The sequence below is a fragment of the Cephus cinctus genome, unplaced genomic scaffold, assembly GCF_000341935.2.
Source record: "Cephus cinctus unplaced genomic scaffold, Ccin1 Ccin1_scaffold0661, whole genome shotgun sequence".
NCBI classification, from domain to species: Eukaryota; Metazoa; Arthropoda; class Insecta; order Hymenoptera; family Cephidae; genus Cephus; species Cephus cinctus.
The window spans coordinates 15,556-34,011 of NW_014333290.1; the positions used below are offsets into that span (position 1 = coordinate 15,556).

An 18,456-nucleotide genomic window follows, 5' to 3' on the forward strand; every position below is an offset into this window, starting at 1 on the left:
TACAGGCAACCGGCGGTACAGGCAATTCAGTCTATTGCAAACGCCCCAGTCAATGCATGTCATACGGTGTGCACAGCACATCAGTCTTGACGAGCTCGGATAATATGGTTTACACAAATATAATCCGAGCTCGATAATCGTAAACGCAGATAAAAAGAGCTTAAATAATATCAATTCTACAGTAGGTACCAAAAATTTAAGTTTAATAATGTATTTGCAGTGGACAATAACATCAAAATAACCAAACATATTTCTTACATTTAATTGTCAGTTTGCACGATAGATACATTGTATTCACGAAAATATTCTTATTCAAAAATTTATGACAATTTATTTTAACTCTGGAATATATCGTGTTGTTGAAAATTCGTAACAGCGTTGTACGAAATATAACAGGATATAAGGTTATGGTCATTAAAAATAGGGCCGTATCTATAGTAAGTCCACGAGTTCGGTGTGGTTTTTTGACAGATCGAAAACTATGAAATCCCTAGCCTGCAACATGTGCTTTCATGAGGCCTGCACCAGTAATTTCTTCTAAAAGCATGTCATGCTTTAATTTATACTTTTGCTCTTGTATAGTAAGAAGAATAAGATATAATTACACACCAAACTGCTGCATAATTGTTTGATATAATGAAATTGCGGTATTAATATTACGAAAATATTTTCTACCAGTAATGTTGGCAGTAATAGAATGACTGCAAAGAAAATCCAGTGCCGTCTCTGGCCGTGGTAGCCATATGACACATGTATGTTCCATGTTCATGAATGCATATAATTTCGTCCACAGCATGAAGTAGTAACTTTAAAAAAATGGTTTCTAATAAAAATATGATTCATGTTCATGAATTTGCGGTATTAATATTACGAAAATATTTTCTACCAGTAATGTTGGCAGTAATAGAATGACTGCAAAGAAAATCCAGTGCCGTCTCTGGCCGTGGTAGCCATATGACACATGTATGTTCCATGTTCATGAATGCATATAATTTCGTCCACAGCATGAAGTAGTAACTTTAAAAAAATGGTTTCTAATAAAAATATGATTAGTATATCATAGAATATGTAGGAGAGAGTTTCTAGGAAACAAAATTTTTTAGATCTTTAAGGAACCCTTTTCTAATACGTCAATGTTCTAAAATGAAGTGCGGTAGCACATTTTACTGCGCCCGTTAAAGTAGTGTGTGTATAAATTTATGAAATCAAATATATGATCATTTTATTTACATATGTGAATTAATAATAAAACTTAAACGTTTATTTCAATTATTTTGACAGACTGACGATAAGAACTTTAACTCTACGTATACTTTTTGATCACCTCGCGTGTTGTTTAAAATCATAGATCGACCCGTATTGGTGAGGGGTGGGGACGGAGGCTTGAACGCGTAGTAAAACCATTCAAAGTAACTAGGGACTACTTTCGTATGCTGCCAATTGCCTACACTGAACTCGTGGATATACTATAGGTACAGGTGATTTAGTCGTATAGAAAGGTTGGTACAAAACGACGCATGGCATATAGGAATTTTTGACGTAACCAACGCGATACATCACTCTATCGATTCTTTTGCTTTTGTTAACGATACACGCTACTCAATTACCGTTGGATGGTTGTGACACGCGTTCACACTTTTCGTTCGCTTCTGTACAAATAACACACTCGTATTTGATTAATAAAGGAATACATTTCAATCCATTCCGAATAACCGCTGGGCTCAGCGTCGCACTTTTCTTTTTTCTCCCGTCGTCTCCTTGAAAAGATCGTTTTTCTTTATGCCCGATGAGCATGCGCGACGCACCAACTTCCCTCCAACTTGCCCTCTCCAACTTCCAGCACTCTTTTAATACTCTTAATCATATCTGAAGATTGAGAAGTTTTCACTCTTAGTATTTCACTCTCGAAAAACAATCTTACTCGCGAGAAGCAGACGCGGATTACAGTTACATCGTTGAGCCACGTGAAACTTACTGCCAAACAATGGAGAACATAGACGGGATAATGGAAAATGAGGAGGAGCCAATTCTAAGCAGGAATCTTGAGTTTTGGATGAGTCAACTTCCAGCGACCCTTAAATCTCTACCTATAATACATTTGGCTATTCCCGGTAAGGTTTAAACATATCACTAATATATATTTGATCTGTATAAAAATACTTGAACATAGTTAAATTTTCAAAAAACAAGTACACTTAGAAATTTCAGTAAAATATATGTGTCCAAAATACAGTGTGTTCGTGAATATGAAAGATTTTTGAGCATTTGTTCTTATTGTGATCTCACAATCGATTAACATTTCGTTATACTAATTTCATATCAAGTAAAAAGTTAGGATTATAGAATAGTATGATAATGAAATGATACAAAACCTTGTTAATATGTTTAAAAAATACTAATATTAAAATATTATAAAAAATGTATGTGTCAATATGTAAGACCAGTATATAAATATAAATAGAGTCAACTTACGTGATTCATTACAAATCATACGTTAGAATTAAGGAAAATAGAATTGTATAGAACAATGAACAGATCTTAATAGCCTTCGACCTGCACTAGGTTCCCACGACACGATGACTTACACAATTGAAAAGCATGATGATGTGGGGCCAGACGTACCTGTCTTCGTTAGATTTTTGGGTCGATATTTCTCGTGCATCTCTAAACGGATAATCTTCAACTGGTCTGTCACCCAGTATGAAAATGTGACGCAACAACTCAATGGTGGAATTCGTTATTTGGATTTACGCGTTGCTTGGAAATTCAATAACAACATACACTTCCTGCATGGTCTATATGGCGCTGAAATTACTAAGCCACTTGAGGAAGTGGCTTATTGGCTGACAGCTCATCCTGGAGAAATAGTAATTCTGGATTTTCAACACTTTTACAAATTTCAACACGATCATCACGAGATTCTAATAGACAAAATACATTCAATTTTTAAAGGGAAAATATGTCCGGTCTTCGCCAACTTTAACCACATATCTTTACAGTGGCTCTTCCTGGAGAAATATCAAGTTTTTGTGATTTACAGATCTCCTATAGCTAAGAATTATACAAATATGTGGTCGAGCGGTATGTGGCCCAATCCTTGGCCAAATACCTTTCACCCTGATTGTTTGATCAATTTTTTGAATGACAAATTACATACAAAATCATCTGATGTTGCATTTATATTTCAATGTCTACTTACTCCAGATACTGCTTATGTTATCAAACATTTTTGGGGCAGTTTGCAAACGGATCTTGCTGCTGAGTGTAGAAACACCATTTTACCTTGGATTAATCAACAGATACCTGGCAGTGGAGGATTGAACATAGTGATCACTGACTATGTGTCTCATAACAATTTTCAATTTACGAAAACAGTTATTCAGCGTAACGCTAAGTTCCTAAGAAGAAAAACGGAGAATTCTTCCACAAAGTACATAGAAGTAAAACCTAAGTAGGGGATTATATAATAGTATATTATTAAATTGAAAATTTAATTATGATTAAATCTACAACGATTTGCCCATTAAATATAAGACGTAAGTATGTTACTACGTAAAATAATAAACCTGCCTTGGTATAAGTTCTAAAAAAAAGGAATAACTTAATCTACTATAAATGTGCCTAATTCATTTCAACAAGGGGTGTGTTCCGAAATTTACTGACAGTACTGTAAAAGTAATTGCATCTCTCTTAGATGCGTATGGATGAATAAGGACATAGCGTTAGTTAGAGTACTGGCAGTACATTTCGGAACACACCCAAGTTGTACATACTTTTCATAAAATAAAAAAACTACCATTTGCAGTAATACGACATTGCTCATTATAATAGGTTATAATTTTGTATTATTAATGTATTACGTATTTATACATATTACAATGATTCAACGATTTCCCTGTTAAAACATTTTGGTTATTAGAATAATCGGATATTAATGTGGTTTACAGAGTAAGAGTATTTATTGTTATTTACAATAAATTATACATGCACATTACTGTTACAAATGTATATGCACGCAGAGAAGGTTCTAGAAAATTCAAATTCCTTTTAAGATAGTAAGTTGTATCAGGTGGGGTACTTGTCGATTTAATTGGAAAAAAGACTTTAAATATATTAATGACGACCATACTCCTGCAGAAAAATCAATGTTCCTACAAGAGTTACAGATAGATAAGAACGTTTAATTAGTATCAAAAAGATAACAATGTTTTTATTTGCCTTGGCAACTGTAATAGTTGAGAATTCAATGATAGATGCAATGGATTGTTCTTTTAAATACCAATAAATGCTTCTATTCTACTAGTTTTTTATTAACAGGGCCATCTCCTTGTATTTTCATAATAATAAGAACGTAATGGTTCCGCAGTTTAAATATGCTTCTAGTATTTTTTTTAATTCTCATATCACAATCGTATGAAAAAATCATGTCAAAGATCTTGACACTCGGATGACGATAAAATCATAAATTGGCAGTAGTATACTGTAATGGTAGTTACATATAAATTGACAACAACGTGAAAATCACTATTTTGAGTATGAGCAAGAAATTATTTGCTCCATACGTCAAATTACTTCGTAAGTTACTTATCAGGCTTAAATGACTTACTCATGTCCCTATCCAGGTACCATCAAAGGTACATTAAACTTTTCCAAAATGTTTCCGTAGAAGAGATCGCTACTAAACCCATTCTTCTTCATACTGTGTGTTTGGGTTAAAGAGAACAACAAAAAAAAATAAAGAAAACTTACGGCTCTCTAGAATTCATAAACTGACTATCATTTTTGTTGGGTCACAAAGCTTTGACCTTAAGTTGTTTCATTCTAGGTGCTCGTTTCTTTGCCAGTCTACGTTGTTCCTTCTCTTCCCATTTTCTTTGTTTGTCTGGATCCTCTTCTTGCAGGATGCGGTCTTTTTCGGCTCTACGACGCTCCTCTCGTCTTTGTGCTGCAGCCTCAGCCCGTGCAGCATGAGTCGTTTTTAGAAAAGCCTCCTCTACACGTAAACGATTTTTTTCAGCCTTATTTTTCCCCTGAAATGCAAAATAAAACAGCATTACAGCAATTTCATATTTTAAAAAACTGATTACAGATAAGTAAATCGAAATACAATACCTCCTTAGAAAGCTTAAAACGACGCAATTTGTCTATAAGATAGAATGTCAATTGGAGCAAAGGTCTCATTTGTTCTTGTGTTTCAGCATTAGGCATACGCCCTTTGATACTTATGTTAAGACCTACTAAAAGAACTTTCTTGACCTCAGGCATGGTCAATTGTGTTGCATCTCTGAAAGCCAATATTTTATTTGTTTCAATAAAAAGTGTAAATTTTTATTTAACGCGTTCAATGGCATGTGAGTTTCTTTTGTCTTGCCAGCTACGCTAAAATTTTTGAAATACGAAACATCGCTGGAGCTAATCACGCGTGACCTTCATAACATTGAACACATTAATTAAGTTCTAGGTTTTTAAATTAATTTTGTCAATTTCTAGACTCACTCTTGTTGTTTGGGCCCACTGTATTGATCACTGATGTGGATGTAGTCAATGTATGGAGCATATTTGTTGAAGGCTTGAAGAACTCTTGTGTCCAGAATAGCTGAGGCAGCTTCTGCAATTTCTGACATAATTTGGAATCCTGCTGGTAAACCAAACTTTTCTCCAGGTCTTTTTTCTGGACAATATACACTAATGTCTGCCATATCTCTTGCTAAATGCATGGCTGTTCTCTTCGCTGCTATAGCCAGAACAAAGTTTTCCGCCTCATCCTTTGCCAATTCGATTCTTAAATGGGCTTGATCATTTTGTGGCCTAATTAATTGCGCCAAAACTGCTACTAGATCTTGTCTCTTGATTAATTTTAGTTCTATTAACAGTGAATCACATCCTACTCTGCCAGAACAGTAGAGACTGTACTGGGATTCACTCTCCTTAAACAAATCACTTTCTGTAGTTTCTTCGCTATTCTTCCCATTGTCTCCAACCAGTGAAAAGTTATCTAGGAGCAGTTGCTTGTAATTAGCTAACCATGACTCAGCAAGACGACAGTTTTTAGATCTACCAGCTATATAGTTTATAAAGTAAACCAAAAGTCCAGCAACCATTAGTATTTCCAGATAGAAACTGTCCCATCTTGCTCGTAAATGCAATGGAACTTTTGTAATTGTTAAAGTGGATGGTTCATCAGGTTTTGAGCCAGGGCTTGCACCTGTTGCATCCAGACCTTCGAACTCTTCTTCATCTTGAAAATGATCAAATTCACTATCTCCATCCTCGACTAAAACGTCGTCTTCTTCAAACCCCTGAGTTATATCTGCTTCTTCAAATTGTTCTGGAACATCGACAGGCTGTACCGGAACACTAGGCTCTTCTTCAAAATCCTCAAATTCTGCAAATTCATTGTCTTCTGGAAGATCTTCTTGAAAGTGTGCAGTTACCCATAAATTTGTCCCAACCAGCACTATATGAAGTGCCACCAGCCACAATCTCATGTTAACTACAACAGAAATAACGCAACCACTATTTATAAAAACTTTCAATTGCCAAACAATATTATCAATGAGAAAAAATGTATATATATATTTCAGTATATTCAAAATTAGTTGTAATTACACATGGATTCAAAATAGCAAAAGCAACATAATTGTTAACAATAAATTATAAATAATAGTAACAAATTCAATGAGTTGATTGGTTGAAATAAATACAAATGACAATATGTAAAGAGTCTGTCATTATGCAAGGTTACAATTATTAGAGTATTGTAAGAAATAATAGAAGCCTTAAACAAACAGTTGCATAATGAATTGATACTTAGAGATAAGATTCAGATATATAAATAACCAAACAGGTTTATAATCATGTTCATAGTAGTTCTGACATATAAACTACACAATACCTATATTTTTAAAATAAAACTTATTTGGATGCAATAGTTACATCTAAATTTAATGTTTCATTAACAGTAAAAGTACCTGGAACCAACCATGCATTGACTGTTTTAATTTACACATTGATGTCATTCGATGTCTAAATTAATATGAAAGGTGTGATATTTCACTTGCAGGTACATAATTTGCCAAAACAAGTTCTTTTTGAATAGATAACAAATATTGAACAGTTTCAAAGAATTTGATTTAATAAGTGTTTTTTATTGAATAAACGATACTTTCTATATATCTGAAGAATATTTCTTAATTAATAAGGAAATTATAACAGTACCTTATTTTTTTTGAAAAATGGATATATATCCAAGTCTTTTAATTTTCAAGCATGGGACTAATTAACTAGGCCAACTATCACAAGTGTAGTAAACTGTAGCAGAAAGGTGACTTGCACCATATGAAGGTTGCTGCAAAGCAATTCTCAACTCGATTCGTCATATCCGGTAACACGACTACCTACCTACTTTTGGATTTAAATTAATATGTAGAGAATTATGATCATTATGCTATCAAATAATCTTCTCAGACTTTTTATTGCATTAGTTTTAACAAGTCTTATATCGTACTTATACATTATATTTTATTTGTTACAATATCCTTAAAATAATTTTTACAGTAATAGATTTATTCAACAGTGTAATTTTTATCCCAATTAGTTTTTATTTCGTATGCATTTTACAGTTTTACGTCAAGAAGATACTAGTAGAAGGGCTCCTTGGTGCTGTTAATAACATATTAGACGTGAATATATCTCAATTTCTTTAGATATATATATAAAAAAAAATATACATATTTCTTATTGATCTGTTATCTCATCTCAGAAATGGGTAAGTTATGTGCACGAATTCCTACATGGCCAAAAGAAGGTTGGCAATGAATTTAATAAATCATTTGACTTTGTTTTAAATATTTTATGTTAAATATTTGTATAGAGATCTCTCGGATGGTAAAGTAGATCAAGAACTTCATTTGTCTCTTAATGTTCACTGACATGGCATAACCCATGACCTGAAACGCGAAACATCGATTCTGAAAATCTACGAAATTGACATTTACCTAAGGAAACTTCACCGCGCAAGCTCAGGAAGTTGAATGTTTTTCCTGAGAAAGTACGGCAATGCGTTTTCCACATAAACTTCATCTGCGGTGTTAAGAATTGTCACAGCATCGGAATCTTGATGCTTGGAGTTACTTCTGACAGTGAGGGCTATTATTTTGTATTGTTAATTAGAATTTCTAGCGCAGGATCGATAACTTGTGGATACAAAGGGTGCGTGTTAGCAGTAGAGTACAAGTATTCAACCAAACAATGGATCAATAGCAAATGTTCGCGTCGGATACGCAGTCACCACGGAAAATAATTCCTTCCTGTTGTTGAGTCTTGACGTTTCTTAAAGATTACTCAAGTGGGTTTATAAAGTTTTTGGCAACAGCTGGTAAATATTCTGTCTTTACTTTCTGTATCATCTACTACCCTCAATGACGTACACTTAGTAATTACATGAAATAACACAATTTCTTAAATACCATTGTATTATGTAGTAATTTTTAAAATATTAATGTCAAACTAAATTGTACTAATAGTGTGCACTCCATATTTCTCTATTATGTAGTCAGTGTTTGATATTAAGTCTTGAGAGGAATTCTACACAGATTGCAATTTCTATAAAATATATATTCTCAAAGTATGTACAATTGAATATTTTGTTATAGGTAATTATTGACACAGAATGGAGAAAGTTGATAAATCGTTAAAAAAAAGAGACACCAGGATGACAATGTCCACAGATGGAGGTACTCAGTGTGTCCAAGTTGTTGTCAGATGTAGACCCATGGATGAGAAAGAAACGGCTCGGGGTTATTCTCGAGTAGTTGATGTTATTCCATCCAGAGGTGTTGTTGAAATACGTCATCCCCGTGAGGATCCATCACGAGACAATGTTAAAGTCTTTACATTTGATGCTGTTTACGATTGGCACTCCAAGCAGCAGGACCTGTATGAAGAGACAGTGAGACCGTTAGTCTCATCAGTTTTAGATGGATTTAATGGGACTATTTTTGCATATGGACAAACTGGCACTGGAAAGACATATACTATGGAAGGCACAAAGTGTGATATAGAAAGACGAGGAATTATTCCAAGGTCATTTGAGCATATTTTCAATCATATTGGGAGAACAGAAAACATGCAGTATCTCGTGCGAGCCAGTTATTTAGAAATCTATCAAGAAGAAATCAGAGACTTATTACATAAAGATCAAAGTTTAAGATTCGAATTGAAAGAAAAGCCTGACACTGGTATCTTTGTCAAAGATTTGTCAACTGCTGTGTGCAAGAGTGCAACTGAAATTCAACAGTTAATGAATATGGGAAACCAAAATCGGACCATAGGAGCTACCAACATGAATGAGCATAGCTCACGATCTCATGCGATTTTTCTTATCACGATAGAAATGGGCTCCATTGGTGATAGTGCGGGAATAAGAGTGGGCAGACTGAATTTGGTAGATTTGGCAGGAAGTGAAAGACAAAGTAAAACTGGAGCTCGCGGAGAGAGACTAAAAGAAGCTAGTAAAATTAATTTAAGCCTTTCTGCACTCGGTAATGTAATTTCCGCTCTTGTTGATGGAAAAACCACACACATTCCATATCGCGATTCTAAACTCACAAGGCTTCTTCAAGATTCTCTCGGTGGGAATTCAAAAACTATAATGGTTGCTAATATCGGACCAGCCAGTTACAATTATGACGAAACACTGACAACTCTGCGTTATGCGAATCGTGCAAAGAACATCAAAAACAAGCCGAGAATAAACGAGGATCCCAAAGATGCTTTATTGAGACAATACCAGGAAGAAATAAATCGTCTAAAGGAAAAACTTGCTCAGAAGGGAACAGTGCAACGGAAAAAAAGGAAACCTCGAAGAAAGAAGGAAGATGAGACGGCTGAGACAGATTCTGAGACTGAAGATAGTAGAGAGGACAATAAAATAACAGAAGCTGATAAGAAATTAATAGCTGAACAACTGAAGGCCGAAAAACAGGAAGCTGAAAACCTCATTCTGAGGATAAAAGATCTGGAAAGCAAGATGTTATGCGGTGGTAAGAATATTATAGACCATACAAACGAGCAGCAAAGAGCCCTGGAGCAAAGATCTGCAGAAATAGCAGAACGAAAGAAACGTGAAGTTGAGATGCAACAAAAACTCGAAGATGAGGAATTAACAACCCTAGGAGTGCGAGAAACATATACGACTCTACAACAGGAAGTGGAGGTTAAATCTAGAAAACTGAAAAAATGCTTCACCAAATTACAAGCTTTAAAACAAGAACTTCACGACGTTACCGGAGAATTTAACAGAGATAGAAGAGACCTGGAGCAGACACAACATGAGCTAATGAAGGAATTGAAGTTGAAGTATCTAATAATAGACAATTTCATACCGGTGGAGGAAAAGCATAAAATCTTATCTCGAGTTCGCTTCGACGAGGATGAAGATTGCTGGGTAGTAAAGGACCCGGAGCCAAACAGCATGGAATTGATAAAACGTCCTACTTCAGTTCCTGGTGCAAGAAGACCGATATCAGAGTATGCACGTATAGCTCTAGCAATGGGCCGTGGTCAGCGCTATGCTGGTGAAAATATATTAAATTTAGAGCTCGACATGCCACCCAGGACTACTTTAGATTATCAAGGACCTGCTATAGCGCCAACTATACAAGCTGTCCTAGAGGAAGCTCTACGCGATGAAGGTGACATTGATGTAGACGCTTCGAATACCAGGCTCAGATCGAAGACTCGACTTCAATCTGCAAAAGTTCGACCCAAAAGCGTGGGAAGGATACAACAGATGCCGGTTCCAGTTTATCCGAAAACTAGAGGACTCGTGCCTAAGTAGTTTAGCTTCTTGGTTAACTTAATCTTTATCATTATTATCAAAGACACGTTTTGTAAATATTTACGAACGTGGTTTATGCTTATTTAATTTATTGACGTCTTATTCTTTGTGATACGGTTAACCTGGAGATGGTTTAACTCTAGACTGAATCCTTGTAACTCTCTAGTCAATGTGCAATGTCAGTTGCTTACTACGAGTACCGACTTACCTAACTGCTATAATAAAACATCGTATCGCTACATCGATAACTTTCCGATGCTCTTTTTTAAACATTTTCCAATAAATATGTTCTACTGGTATCATGTTGAAAATTGGAGGATATGGAACTTTGGATTCTGATTTACACGTATCATTTAAAAGATCTGTTCATATATTTGTATCTATCTGTTTTTTATGATACATTCAAATTATATCGTATATTACCTAATTCTAGGCAATAGGTAATAGGATTTTATAATCTATGTCTAACATAACATAATACATGTCATTCATCCGTTTGATTGTATAAAAACGAGTACACTGTTTAGTAGCTTCCAAACGTTTCAAACATCTCAAACATTTATTTAACCGCCAAGTACGCATATTAATAATTAATTATTTATGAATCTGCAGCAAGTACGCTTTTGTACAAAAGTTTAGACCAATATAAAATTCCATTTATACTTTCCCGCAGAATGTAATTCTCGGTTAATAATATTAAAGTAGATACCTGGAAAAAAAAAGTAAGTTTATCTGACAAAGACTTGTCGCACGTTAAATGCTCAATTGTTGAGTTTTCATCAAATAAATACGGGCGATGGGAGTGATGGTTTTTATACAATATTACGTCTTTGTGGGAACAGCCATTAAAAAAAATATCTTTTACTAAAAGTTATTATAAAGATCTGCCTTTATGTGCATTAGAGGAATTTATGTTGTAGCATTCATAAATTTTTCACAATTCACATGGAATTGCACAAAAATATTTTCCAGTTTTCAACCTGGAAATCTTTATCGTTGCTACTTGTGACAAATTCAAATTTTACAACCAAGTCACCCCCTTAAAAGTTATCGACTGAAAATTCATACTATAGCACTAGATGTGATTCCACGATCTAAAACGGAGATCGGTTACCGATGAATTCGCATACTTTGTCCATTTTGTTCTTTCTTTCAATAGAAAGTCACACTATGCATATTCCTTCAATAGAAACGTTGTTGAGTGTAATTTCCGTATTGCTGTTGCTGTTGTTGTTGTGGATATGTTGTTGAAGTACTAGATTGAGTTCCGCTATAGGGTGCTCCACCGTATACTTGCTGTGGATATTGATTAGGCATAGAGGCTTGATTGTATTGGCCTTGAGTAGGCATATTAGAGTATCCCTGATTATAGTTATATCCGTTATTCATGTAGCCAGAATTACTATCAAACATTTGTTGCTGTGGTTGATAATTTTGAAACTGTCCAGGCATTGCTTGATAGGACATTTGCGGTGGAGCTTGTTGAGGTGTTTGTTGCGGGTTCTGTCCATAACCTTGAGTATAAAGATTCGGTATTGTTACGTTTATAGATCCTGGTGGTCCCATATCTGGAATTGCTTGCATTCCACTCAAAGTTTCAATATCTTCCTTAACTGGACTTGGAGTAATGTGACATTTTGGCACATACTTGTTCGGCAGGTCGCCCATGATGTTAGCTATCAATCGTTTAGTCTCATTTAAAATAGCATTGGGATCACTGTTCTTGATGATGTCCTTAGGTTTTGAAGTAGGGGACTTTGTACGTGATCTGGAGGTGGATCTGGAATGGGACCAGGATCTTGGTGAACGTGATCTGGATCTGGAGTAAGAACGGGATTTCTTTTTCGCCTTTTCCCTTTCACTTACATTTTTATCAGCAGCCTTGTAAATGTCTTCGAATGTGTAATCATCGTCATCATCAGAGAGATCGATCTTGGGTTTTGATTTTTCAAGTTCCTTTCTTTGCTCTTCTTCATCCTCGTCCGCAAACATATCCAACTTCGGTTTCCACTTGTTCTCATCATCAGGTGGATTCTGACCACCTTTTCTGGTAGAAAAGGGTGAACTACTTCTACCGGCTCTTGGTATTTCTTCCAGTTCAGGAACCGGCGATTCCGACTTGGTTCGATATGGTATAGCAGTGCCCAGATTGACGAATCCTCGAAGCTTCTCAACTCTGGCTGGATCGGTAGCTTCAATTTTTTTCAGAAAATTAATTAGACCGTGCTGCTCGTCTGTTCCTAATTCTTTGAAATTCTGTAAGAGCATCTTGAGATCCATATCCGAGAGAGTTTCCATTCTAGCTGCTTGTAATTCTGTATTATCAAGCACTGCCACTGGTTTTGGAATTACCACTGGCTTAGGTGTGGTATTTGCGGCAGTAAGTCCTTTCACGAAATCAGCTGTTGTAACCGGTTTATCACTGTGTTTAGATGCTTCTGCCATTCCTACTACTGCATTGATTAGAGTTTCTAACTCATCTTGAGAAACATTGCTTCTACCTTGAGCTACTAGAGCAGCAGCTATTTGTTGAGCTATTGCGACCTTATCTACAGATCCAACACCAGGTACACTCACAGGTTCTGATTTTATCGGATTTACATCAATGGTTCTTGAAAATACAGATCTACTAATGTAAGACATGGATTTTGACATTTCTGCGAGTTCTTGTTGCTTCTTTTTCTCTTCTTCCATTTTTCTCTTATTCTCTGCTGCTTTGTGCAGAAGTTGTGCAATATTCTGCACGGCGGTTTTGGTTGGTGTAATAGCCATTTTTTCAATCATGCCAGCAAACAACTGACCTTTTAATTTCTCTTTAACAGTCTCAAAAAGCACATTTACTTCTTCATCGTACAACAATTCCTCAGCTGAATTTGGTTTCACCTTCTCAGCTGCCAACGCTCTGGAAAGTAGGGATACTATCCTTGGCCCCAGAGAACCAAGTTGCCCCTCTAATGCAGTTAGCAGTCTCAAAAGTCCTACGATCTCTAAGTCTTCTGAAAGAACGTCTTCCTTTGGCGGTGAAGGAGACTTGTCCTTCATACTGTATGAGCCGGAATAATGTCGTGGTCTTGGAACACCTCGTGGATAATAACTCCTATACATATTTCCCCCTCTTCCACGATAATACCCATAATCCCTTTCGCGTATCTCATGTCTCTCATGATAATCAGGCTTGACAGTCTTCGTTCCTACGTATTCAACGTCATCATCACTGTCCCGATGTCTACTTCGCTTGATAGGCGGGGACCGGTCCCGTTTACTAGCAGACGTCCACTTCTCTGGAGGTTTATCCTCCGGAAGTTCTAATCTCTTTCTAATCTCTTCCTTCCGTAGTTGTAGCTGTTCGTTATGAAGCTCTCGCATTCTTTTATTCCAAAACTCGATCCATTCGGGTTTAAAGTCATGCTTACTCGGATCCTTACCTTCTGCTTGAAGTTCCTTATACCTTCTGTTCCAGAATTTTTTCCACTCGTCCGGATAGGAGGGATGCTTTTCAGGATTCTTCTCATGGAATTTCAGAGCGCGATCGAGGGTCTCTTCAGCACGTCTTATCTGATCCCTATATTTCTCCCATTTGTCGCGTTCCTTGAGCGGCTCCAGCGAACGGGAACGGGAACGATCTCGGGAATATCGCGGTTTATAACGATATCTGCTGCTTTTATCGGCGGAACTGCCTTTTCTACTTCTACTGGGTGAACGAGACCTAGACCGCGATGGTGATGGACTGCTTGAAATACTTGACAAGGAGGACAACGATTTTACGTCATCCGATGGTCGTACTGGTGACTTTTTTTGCTTTTCTTCAGATTTTTCCATGCCGCGCATGTCCTTGGTGAGAATACGTATTTTGAATGTCCTAGGAAGTATCGTTGTTTTAATGTGAAATTATGTTACTGTAAAATGCTATTGTTTCTTTTATTTTATAGAGTTCAATGATGGACTTACGATTTATTCACTTCTGGTTTCGGCGGGATCGATTTGGACAGGGACTTTTCTAACTTCTTCTCGTCTTTCTTGAACTTCTCTTCGTGTTTTTCTTCGATGTCTGGTGCGTCTTCACGCAAAATTCCAGATAAATCAAGATAGAGATGACTTTCATATGGAAGCATTACCAAATTATTATACTCACCTTTTTTCGACCCACCAGCCATTTCAGCCATCTTCTCTTCAAAGTCCGTAACCCATCGCATATCGTAAACTTCCATAAACGTTAACTCAGGTGTTTCTCTGCACGTAGGAAACAGCCATAATTATATATGGAAAAGATGAAACATTATATGGGCTATGAGTATCACCGACATTCGAAAAATTTGATACATCAGTAAAAAGAAAATAACATGCCGATAGGCGATGATAAATATTGTTATTATTAAAATTTCAAATGAGCTTCACATAATCCAACATACCTAAAATGAAAATCCTGATAGACTCTTTTGATATACTGCATTTTGTTTTTCTCAAATTGATTTTTATCCACCAACTGAGGTTGCAATCTGCCGAAATGCTCTTCAATCTTTCTCGCGACGCTAACGGATATTTCATTAGCGCCACGTTTGAAGTTCGGGGTTCGTGGCAATTCGGTGATGGCACGCGATATTGTCGGAAAGTGCCGGTTCAGGTACGTAACGCGATGGTTGTAACTCGTAATATGCGCCATGACTGTACGAGGATCACCGCGCTTATCACACAAAACACAAGTGTAGCTTGGCTCGCAGGAGTCATTATCAACCAGTTCAAGGAGGTATTCCAAGCCGACCAAGGGCGAGCTTCTGTGACGATCCAGGCTCACTTGAATGGCCGTCGTCCTGGTCAACTGATCCTCCATTCCCGGTGGGACAGGTTCTCCTGGAGCCAGAACGTCCGGAATGGCTACAGCTGGGGCCGGTGCCGTCTTTTTCGCGATGTCTGACCGCTTCGACCATAACAAAACTGGATAGGGCCATTCATCTAACTTTATCTTGTGCCGATTGCATGAGTTGTGGCTGATCAACTTGTGGGAGCCAAAGAGCGCTATGTTGCATATGTGACACCATATGTCGCCATCATCCGTATGAGAATACACTGGTCTCAATGTTCCATCTTCAGCCGTAACACTGCTTCGCATCAAGCGCTTTCGGTCGTGCTCTTCCTGTTGAAAATAGGATACGTATAGAGCAAACGAACGAGTTTAAGATGATTCGCATCTCCCAAACAACATACAAGATTTTCGTTAGGCCTCGACGTAAACGTTACATGCTAGTCTCATTAAATGAATAATGAGAAATAACGACCGTCGTGAAGACCACCTAACGAATTTCCAAAAATAGATGTTCTGGGATACGCGAAGTCGACTCGTTATCGTTGAGTTGGAACCATCCTCGGCTTTATCATCGCACTATTTTTCTTTCTTTTCCACCCCTCATAACCATGGCTGCTCCAACATAATTCCACCACGGCACCAAACACTGGACACTGTAATACATCATACTATGTATGGTGTACTACACTTATTAATATAAATTAGACCCTCACAATTTGAAAAAGCTTCTAGCTCTTTCTTTCTTTCTTGGATTCTCTTTAAAAGCGAGGAGAACGATACTAATTTCGCATCGTTTATTTATTTGTAAATCGGCGTACACACTAATAGTTCACTGGTTAACACTATCGTATGGTAATTATAATATGAAAGTTTTATGGCATACTTATGCTTTTGGCTCACAACTGTTACCTTTTCCCGTTCCTCTTCGGATAGACGGGAAGGGTTACGTCCCTCGATATCGAGATCGTCGAAGTTCGTCTGCATGATTCCTCCAAAAGCAGAATATCTCTTCCAATGATGTTCTGAAAGCACCCAATTGTAATGAGGAAGCGAACCACATAACCCATCACTTCCTCCGTCTTATGATCATTATTGAATTTTTAGCTTTCTCCGCATTTTGAAATTTCTTAAACCACACTGTTAATCCACAGATTTGCCATTTACTTACCATCTTATCACTTGCATTCTATCATTGTCTATTCATACATGAACAGTAAAAGGATCCTAATTGAGCTTTGCTTTTCTCCTTAAATTTATAAGATACAAGCTGCAATTTTGGAACCAAACCACATTTGGTTTAACCAAGAGCTTAATAAAGTATTTTTAAATGGAAGAATTATATGGGATATATTCAACCAGTGGTAATATAAATTTGGATATACTATATAAGTTTTATTATAATTATGGATAATTCATTCCTGTTATATAAGTTTTGAATTTATTGCATTACGTTAATATGTTTTGAAATCAATAAACATGGAAACAGTTCTTGTATACAGGTAATATAAATTATATTAGTTAAATCAGGGGTTGTCTTTTAATTAATGCTACTACTGACATTATTCATATGTGCTGGAATATATTAAATATTCCAGCTACTTACCGAGTGACTGTAAAATATTATTTTTTATGTATAATTTTACTTGCATAAACACTAGTTTCACAAAAACTCAAAATCAATATCATTGATCTCCACTGGCACAAAATTATGATAATCCCACTTCACGCAAGGACAACTTTTATGTTTGCCAAACATACAAACAAAGTCTAACAACAAAATACATTGTATTTTGACAATTTTAGTTATCGTAACGGTGTGACTAGGGCCAAAACAAACTTTTTCTTCTGAACAACAGAATTTGGTGTGAACAACAGAATCACCAATGTGTTTAAGTATGAATATTAATAAATTATTATGATCCCCATTATTAATAATAGCAAATATATACTATACAATTGAGAATTAAAAAAATATGATGTAGCATGAAGTTATCTTTCAAAATCACATTGACCAAACAACCTGTTATATTTTATCATTTCTTTTAGCACATAGCATACTATTTCCTCACCAATCGGTGATTAATGATAGTACTGTTTACATCAATGAAAGCAATGATTTTGTATAAGAATTCTTACAATTTTTCAACACAAATAATATATTATTATGCGGATCACAATGCCCAAATATTCAATGATTTTTTGGGGTAAAAGATACATAGGAATATCAATTCATTATGCACTGTGTCATCGAATAACAATTAACAAGTCTTTCTCAATAAGATTTTGCGACTTTTTATTGCAAAGAGATAATTGATCATAAAACTACTAAGCATTGCTTGAGGCAGAATTGGCCACTCTTATTTCGGAACATTGGTTAACATTGACAATGGGATAAAAATATCGTGTAAATAAAAATTGGCGAATTGAACGATCGATAACACGACAAAAGGGTCAATACGATCGCCAATACCGCAAATATTTGGACGCAAACAAGATTTCAGAAAATTTATATGTTGCGTCCTTCATCCGCGTGAAATATCTCGAAAATTGCACCTGCGGTAGTACAGTTATCTTGTTCGCATTACATTACAATTTTTAAGTATTAGATAAACACGTTGTTGCACTTACCTAAAAGCCGATGCAAAATTTTGCGAAAGGTTACGCGTTGTGACCTTTATTGTATTTCTTAAAGTAGCTTGCATTAGAGCTCAACCAAGGAACGTACAAGGAAAACCATTCCGTCATTGATGCAATACAAAATTATAAGGGCTCAAGATCGGAAACTCACTTGTGCATACCTGGCACTGTTTTATCG

General features: G+C 36.1%; 4 protein-coding genes across 10 annotated transcripts; 2 read left to right on the top strand and 2 right to left on the bottom strand.

Annotated features, from left to right (window-relative positions):
* The first annotated feature begins 1,443 nt into the window (after positions 1 to 1,443).
* On the top strand, positions 1,444 to 3,593 carry LOC107269443 (PI-PLC X domain-containing protein 3). The gene is made up of 2 exons (XM_015743292.2): positions 1,444 to 2,111; positions 2,563 to 3,593. Exons 1-2 carry the CDS (start codon positions 1,985 to 1,987, stop codon positions 3,453 to 3,455), a joined length of 1,020 nt encoding a protein of 339 aa, XP_015598778.1. The 5' UTR covers positions 1,444 to 1,984; the 3' UTR covers positions 3,456 to 3,593.
* A 347-nt stretch (positions 3,594 to 3,940) lies between these two features.
* Positions 3,941 to 7,359, bottom strand: LOC107269442 (coiled-coil domain-containing protein 47). Of its 2 annotated transcripts, XM_015743291.2 has the most exons (4): positions 7,219 to 7,359; positions 5,497 to 6,493; positions 5,113 to 5,284; positions 4,791 to 5,030 (listed from the first exon to the last, which is right to left on the bottom strand). In XM_015743291.2, the coding sequence occupies exons 2-4, from the start codon at positions 6,486 to 6,488 to the stop codon at positions 4,791 to 4,793; spliced, it is 1,404 nt and encodes a 467-aa protein (XP_015598777.1). In that variant the 5' UTR covers positions 6,489 to 6,493; positions 7,219 to 7,359. The 2 variants fall into 2 exon arrangements, with proteins under 2 accessions (XP_015598776.1, XP_015598777.1); XM_015743290.1 differs by lacking the exon at positions 7,219 to 7,359 and having other exon boundaries at positions 3,941 to 5,030; positions 5,497 to 6,488.
* A 138-nt stretch (positions 7,360 to 7,497) lies between these two features.
* LOC107269441 (kinesin-like protein KIF3B) lies at positions 7,498 to 11,139 on the top strand. 2 transcript variants are annotated; one of them, XM_015743288.2, is made up of 2 exons: positions 7,498 to 8,141; positions 8,655 to 11,139. In XM_015743288.2, the coding sequence occupies exon 2, from the start codon at positions 8,672 to 8,674 to the stop codon at positions 10,838 to 10,840; it is 2,169 nt and encodes a 722-aa protein (XP_015598774.1). In that variant the 5' UTR covers positions 7,498 to 8,141; positions 8,655 to 8,671; the 3' UTR covers positions 10,841 to 11,139. The 2 variants fall into 2 exon arrangements, with proteins under 2 accessions (XP_015598774.1, XP_015598773.1); XM_015743287.2 differs by having other exon boundaries at positions 7,499 to 8,377.
* Positions 11,140 to 11,192: 53 nt separating this feature from the next.
* LOC107269440 (uncharacterized protein CG7065) lies at positions 11,193 to 18,420 on the bottom strand. Of its 5 annotated transcripts, XM_025086738.1 has the most exons (6): positions 18,270 to 18,385; positions 16,551 to 16,710; positions 15,250 to 15,971; positions 14,973 to 15,070; positions 14,789 to 14,897; positions 12,023 to 14,699 (listed from the first exon to the last, which is right to left on the bottom strand). In XM_025086738.1, the coding sequence occupies exons 1-6, from the start codon at positions 18,341 to 18,343 to the stop codon at positions 12,023 to 12,025; spliced, it is 3,840 nt and encodes a 1,279-aa protein (XP_024942506.1). In that variant the 5' UTR covers positions 18,344 to 18,385. The 5 variants fall into 5 exon arrangements, with proteins under 5 accessions (XP_015598769.1, XP_024942507.1, XP_024942505.1 ...); XM_015743283.2 differs by having other exon boundaries at positions 11,193 to 14,699; positions 14,789 to 15,070; positions 16,551 to 16,663; positions 18,270 to 18,420; XM_025086739.1 differs by having other exon boundaries at positions 11,193 to 14,699; positions 14,789 to 15,070; positions 16,551 to 16,720; positions 18,270 to 18,388.
* Positions 18,421 to 18,456: the final 36 nt, after the last annotated feature.

Coding starts and splice junctions, on each gene's coding strand:
- LOC107269440 (XM_025086737.1), bottom strand. CDS start 18,343: ATGCAAGCTACTTTAAGAAATACAATAAAGGTCACAACGCGTAACCTT. Junction 15,972..16,550: donor CCGAAGAGGAACGGGAAAAG/GTAACAGTTGTG, acceptor TATTTTCAACAG/GAAGAGCACGACCGAAAGCG. Junction 15,071..15,249: donor TATCAGGATTTTCATTTTAG/GTATGTTGGATT, acceptor TCCTACGTGCAG/AGAAACACCTGAGTTAACGT.
- LOC107269443 (XM_015743292.2), top strand. CDS start 1,985: ATGGAGAACATAGACGGGATAATGGAAAATGAGGAGGAGCCAATTCTA. Junction 2,112..2,562: donor AATACATTTGGCTATTCCCG/GTAAGGTTTAAA, acceptor GACCTGCACTAG/GTTCCCACGACACGATGACT.
- LOC107269442 (XM_015743290.1), bottom strand. CDS start 6,488: ATGAGATTGTGGCTGGTGGCACTTCATATAGTGCTGGTTGGGACAAAT. Junction 5,285..5,496: donor AGTGGGCCCAAACAACAAGA/GTGAGTCTAGAA, acceptor ATTGGCTTTCAG/AGATGCAACACAATTGACCA. Junction 5,031..5,112: donor GTTTTAAGCTTTCTAAGGAG/GTATTGTATTTC, acceptor TTTGCATTTCAG/GGGAAAAATAAGGCTGAAAA.
- LOC107269441 (XM_015743288.2), top strand. CDS start 8,672: ATGGAGAAAGTTGATAAATCGTTAAAAAAAAGAGACACCAGGATGACA.